Source organism: Cyprinodon variegatus, unplaced genomic scaffold (genome assembly GCF_000732505.1).
Source record: "Cyprinodon variegatus isolate N-32 unplaced genomic scaffold, C_variegatus-1.0 Scaffold1637, whole genome shotgun sequence".
Lineage (NCBI taxonomy): Eukaryota > Metazoa > Chordata > Actinopteri > Cyprinodontiformes > Cyprinodontidae > Cyprinodon > Cyprinodon variegatus.
The window spans coordinates 87,380-93,008 of NW_015152090.1; the positions used below are offsets into that span (position 1 = coordinate 87,380).

At 38.9% G+C, this 5,629-nt stretch overlaps 1 protein-coding gene across 1 annotated transcript; it reads right to left on the reverse strand.

The window, feature by feature from the left end:
• Positions 1-1,218: 1,218 nt before the first annotated feature.
• Positions 1,219-5,629, reverse strand: LOC107104171 (26S proteasome non-ATPase regulatory subunit 6-like). The gene is made up of 8 exons (XM_015404115.1): positions 5,374-5,629; positions 4,716-4,921; positions 3,240-3,385; positions 2,952-3,171; positions 2,762-2,870; positions 2,483-2,651; positions 1,552-1,629; positions 1,219-1,436 (listed from the first exon to the last, which is right to left on the reverse strand). Exons 1-8 carry the CDS (start codon positions 5,516-5,518, stop codon positions 1,340-1,342), a joined length of 1,170 nt encoding a protein of 389 aa, XP_015259601.1. The 5' UTR covers positions 5,519-5,629; the 3' UTR covers positions 1,219-1,339.

Here is a 5,629-nt window from a genome sequence, read left to right on the forward strand (position 1 = left end):
TAAAATCCCCTCACTGATGTCAAGTGGAGCCGAAACACTTTATTTTTAGGAAAGACTCTTTAATTCACCTCATTTTATTGTAGCCTATGTATCAAACATGTGTCCCTATTTGAGAATACATATTTTGTTAACAATTGTACATAGTAAAGTATGTATTTTTGCACGGGCATTTTTCCTACAAATGAATTTTTTAGTACAATTTTGGAGATTATTTATAAAAATAAAAAGTGTCCGCGGAGAGGACTATTTTAAAGTGGTTCACTGCCAAGTCTACAATGCAATACATCTGAATACATCGAAGCATCTCATGAATCGTGTACTCTACCTTTAAGGAGGGAAGGGGGGGGAAGATATCGCCACTGTAGCATGTGTCTGTATGAAAGTAACCTTTATTCACTTACCAAGGTCTGAATCACATGTGCTTTTACCAGACGCTTTTATGTTGCCTATAGATCAAACTCTGTAACCCTGAAGTTTGAAATGTCATGGCCTGAAGCTGTGCTCTTTTATCCAAATGAAAAAACACTTGAAGACGATCAGGGGGTAAAAAAAAAAACAAAAAAAAACGCTGTAAGGACTTGGCTACCTGCAAGGAAGAGAGGAACGGTTTGCTTCCTCGCTGCCAATCCATTTAAATCCCAGCTTTTCCAGAATGAGTTCAGCAGCTTCTAGAAATATCAAATCAAGAAAGTGCCTGAATTTGTTTTTCTCCCCGACTCTTTGAAGACAGTATTCGTTGGGTTGTTTTAACCTACTTGAATGTTCAGAGTATTGGAGTTTGGTTCAGTATATCAGCCTGTGAACCCTTAAAAAGCAGAGCTCCTCATCTGCTCAGCAAACAAACCTTAGTTTTCCTTCCACAACACAAACATTTTATTTCATTCACCTGTTGGAGAGTTTCTGTCCGCACTGCAGACCTGGAATGTTAACGTCATAATACAAATCAAGGCTGGGAAAGAGGAAAAAAACAACAACCCACCATTCATTCTTTGTAAAAGCGTGTATAGATTTGTTTTCTGTATACATTATCAGAATCATTTCAGCTGGACTTTACGTATTGGCTGCTATGTAATTCATGAACAAAAAAGCATAGGTTAGAATTAATATTTAAAGAAAAAGATTGTATAGTATATTTGTTTTGTAACAAGTTTGTGTAAATAAAATAATTTATACTGTTATTTATATGAAAAGTTGCCTCTGCCTTGTTTGTCAAAAGAACTTGAGACCATTTTAGGTAAACAGGTTTATTATATACACAATATAAGCCACTTTGTCAGACAAATAACAGGTTTGGGTAATCCAACGGGAAACATCACTGAAATAAAGATGGCCGCCGTAGTTACATGTTAATGACTCTTGATAGCTTCTGCACTCTGTTGAGCAGCAGGTCGCCTTTTTTGATGGTTTCCTGGTACTGCCAGTTTTTGCTATCAGGTCTGCAAAAAAAAAAAAAAAAAAAGCAGGACAAAATGTTAAGTTCATTCTCTGGTTAAAAAAAAAGAAAAAATTACTGCATTGGTATATTTGGGCATTTAAATGTACAAACGTTACCTATTGGTTTCCACAATCTCGTTAACATTATCAATTTTACAGTGCAGACGTCCGGCAGCTATGAATCGGGATAGCTCCCTGCAGGCAAAAGCAATGACATGAGGATTCAAGTGATGTGATGAATGCAGACTGATTATGATACTAATTACCAATAATAAAGTACATTTCTGCTTCCCACAGAGATTACAGACGCTGAATATTGGACATTTGCTCTAAAGATGCAGGACAAAATAAATTCAACTTTTTTAAAGCAGAAGAAAACTTCGGTGCTAGTAGCCCCGCCCATTTTTTTTTTTTGTTTTGTTTTTTATGACGTCACAAACTGTACTGCACCGGGTTCATAAGAATCAAGTTTCAACAGGAGTGACAACTTTATTATGCTCATTTGCTACTATTTTAATTTATTCCCTTTGGTAACAGAGTAGCCAAAAGTAGAAAACAATAATTCTTGAAGGAAAGTGCTGACTTCTAAGACAGACTGAACTCTGCATTTAACAGGATGACAAGTCTCAATCCATGTCTTATGTCCTTATCTGATAACAAATGGAACATATCCGAAAAGAACTATTATTCTACTTGTAGAAAATGAACGGTTTGATTAACTGAATGTTCTTAAGGAGGCTAACCTTTTAGCTACTGAGCACAGCTAGCCACAGCGCTACCTAACTCTGCCCTTTACACCATGGTCTTGAAGTTACATAGCTCTCTTTTTTTTTTATTTTTTATATATATACATATATGGTCTCAGATTTGGCATATGGACCCTGTTTTAAGTTTCTGGGCAATGATCAGCCAATCATATAATGGAATGTTGCAGACAATGTAATTAGACAATGTCTAATTATGTTTTATCCACTGAATAAATGTACTAAAACAGTCCCCCCCTTCAAAACAATTATATCTCCAGCATAAGCTGAAGATTCCAACTCACTGGTCAATGAACTCTGTGCTGACACCAAAGGCCTCCGCCATGTATCCCAGCGTAAGGGAGCGGTAGGACTCCAGCAGCTGGCTGTAGGCCTGGATCCTCATCTCCCTTACATAGTAGCGGTAGTGTGGAGCAAAGAGCCAGTCTTTCTTCATCTCCTGCTCCACCAGAGCTGGAACAAATGAGGAGAAAACAGGACTCCTTAATACAGAATGCCCAGGGTATGACGACACAATCTTATCCAGTAGGATTTTATTTGTAAATAATAAAAGACAAACTCACCTAAAGACTGGAAGAACACGGAGTAACGGCACTCGTACAAGGAAAATAGATACTGGCGGACAGAAGGGAGGCTGTGCAGCACTTCCAGAATCTCAGCCCCTTTTATCACCTGCAAGAAAAAAAATTTACTGGTTTAAAAACTTACAGGATATTTACAGGCATGATCACTTCTTTCACTTTGTTTCCTAACCTTCTCACGGAGGTCGGGCCTTTGTAGGGCAATCATGCAGACGTAAACTGTATAAGTAACAAAGGTCTTGTAGTCCATGAGCTCGTATGAGGTGAAGGTAGAGACGGTGTCGAGGAAAAGCTCTGCAGCCTGCTTGAAGTCCCTGATGGCCACGCAGTAAAGGCCCTGGTACACCTTCAGACGGTTCCTCCTGTCCCAGTCTCCTCCCTCTTCGATGAGACTGAAACCAAACAAAAGCTGTTAACACACCGCAAAGATAACAGCGACGCCTTAAGAGGGAGGACGTACCTCTTTGCCTTTTCTGAGTTGCGGGTGATGAGGTCACTGTCCATGTAGAAGAGCCCGATCCTCAGCAGGTAGAAGACTATGTCTAACCTGTGACCAAGAGCCACAGTCTTGTCGTAGGTCTTCCTGAAAGCTGTTAGAGCGCCCTCCTAAAGCAACAGAGGACAAATGGGCGGGGTCATTTCTGATTGTTTACTTACAGGCAAAACATATCTTGCTGTGAAAAGAGGTGAGATAAGTAAATGTACAATGTATAAGCTAAGAATGTGAAAGAATAAGCTCTGTCCCGAATACATCTGGGAGCTGGATCTTCAGTCACTGATTTCAGCTCTAGTTAATGTCTTATGAAGCTACCTCAAACTCTTGAATGAGTCTCCGTTAGGCGGTGGTTCCGACTTTAAACGACTTTCCACTTAAATTTCCATTAATAAAACAGGATAAACATTAGGACGGCCAGCTTCATTATATTTTTGTGTAATTGAACTTTTTTCTCTTCTAAGGTGTTGGTGATTGTTATCTTAATTACTGTATGTTCATATGCTGGTGAAGATTCTCAGCCCTCCAGATCATAGTCATTCCAAAAACGTAAAAAAAAACAATCCACTGGACTTTGTTTTTCAAGTTTAAAGACGTTCTGTTTCCCACCCAGGAAGTTTTATAAAGCTTAAAAAGTTTCCTGGATGGGAAGCGAAACCTCTTCAAACTTGGAAAACAAAGTCCAGTGGATTGTTTTTTTTTTTGGGAATACTGTCAGTGGAATCTTATAATCATATAGGTCAGGGGTCTTCAACGTTTTCCAGGCCAAGGATGGCGAGATGGAGCGGGGACCCCCTAACTATATATATTGTATGAAATAGTGTTATATCAAACTGGTCCTATAGTCACTCTATTACAGATGGAAAAATTTAATGAAAGTAATTTGGCCCTGGGATTATTAAAGTATTTCTGATTCCTGGTTGATGGGACAGGTGTTGTGAATGAAACGGTGACTAGCTTGAAAGAGCTCCTGTGTGTCGCTGAATGTGTAGATTGATGACTGAAAGACATCTTCTGACTCCATTTATCTGTTTACTACAGTCTGTTGAATTCATGCTAAATTGTATTTAAAGACATGTCAATTAGTGAAAAAAATTAAAAGGGGGAATAAAAAAAAATTTAATCAACGAAAACTTTCACAGCCCCCATGCAGTACCTCCGCAGACCCCCTGTTGAAGACCTCCAATGTAGGTCATAATGGGACATTTCTTTATTTAAAAAATCCTCTTTATATAACTTTTTTTTTGCTAAACTAAAACTTGCTTTACTAGCTGAAAGCCACAGAAGTCTAAACAGAAAGAACTGCTTAAAATATATCAGTTAGTATTTATACATTAGTTCTACACCTGCAATTACTACTTCAAGTCACACCTTCAAGACAATTTTGTAATATATTGCCACAAATCTGAGGATTTTCTCATGTTCCTTGCTGAATCATCTCACCTTATCTCCAATTCTGATTAAATATTCGGCTTTAGCCATCATGACATCCCGGATCTCACTCTCTCCCAGGTTCTTCTCTGCATCCTCCAGCACATCATCCAGGCGCTTCAGCTCCTCTTCGTTGGCCTTTTTCATTTTGCTCAGCAGGTCAGAGTCTAGCGGCCACTTCAGCTCCTTACACAGGCCCTCATAATAGGGAGCCATATCTGAAACAGACACAACATTAACTGAAGATTAAGTTGCGCTTTTAGATTTGTAGTTGCAGTCTGCACTTCAGGGCCACCGTAGCAAGATGGTTAAAACGGCTTTAAATCATCGATTCATATGTTAGAGAAGGCTGTAGCGTTGCCTCTCTTATTATTAGACGCACAGATACGTTATATGAACACAAAGTTAACTAGTGAACCCTGTAATTGTTCTTGTTTGTGTTGAACTAGAAACAAGAAGCGCAAATTAAAGCTTATTACCGGACGCTAACATTGTTAGCTCACATGCTAATGCCGCTACAAAGCCTTTATTTTCATTTTGTATTTTATCAAACTTAATTCATACACGTTAGAAATAGTCAACTATAACTAAATAACTAATCTGAACGGATTGTTTCAAGATATTTTCAAATGACTCAATGTTATCGTTGAGTTTGAAGAGGCTAACTCACTGTTAGCTTTGATAGCATCCATTAGCTCGGTCTTCACTTTCTCATCGTCTCGGTGGCCGTCCATTGTGAGCAGAAACTTCAGCTGAGCTATCCTCAGATCTGGGTTCTTAGGCAGACCCTCCTCCTCCAGATTTTCCAGTGGCATTTTGACGCTAGATAAAAAGGCAAACAAATAAACAGAAGGCCCTTTTCGCGTGGATGTAGTCCACTCTTTACAGTTGCCCAGTTATACGACGATGACTACGGAAAACACTGA

Coding starts and splice junctions, on each gene's coding strand:
- LOC107104171 (XM_015404115.1), bottom strand. CDS start 5,518: ATGCCACTGGAAAATCTGGAGGAGGAGGGTCTGCCTAAGAACCCAGAT. Junction 2,871..2,951: donor GGCCCGACCTCCGTGAGAAG/GTTAGGAAACAA, acceptor TTTTTCTTGCAG/GTGATAAAAGGGGCTGAGAT. Junction 1,630..2,482: donor AGCACAGAGTTCATTGACCA/GTGAGTTGGAAT, acceptor TTTTGCCTGCAG/GGAGCTATCCCGATTCATAG.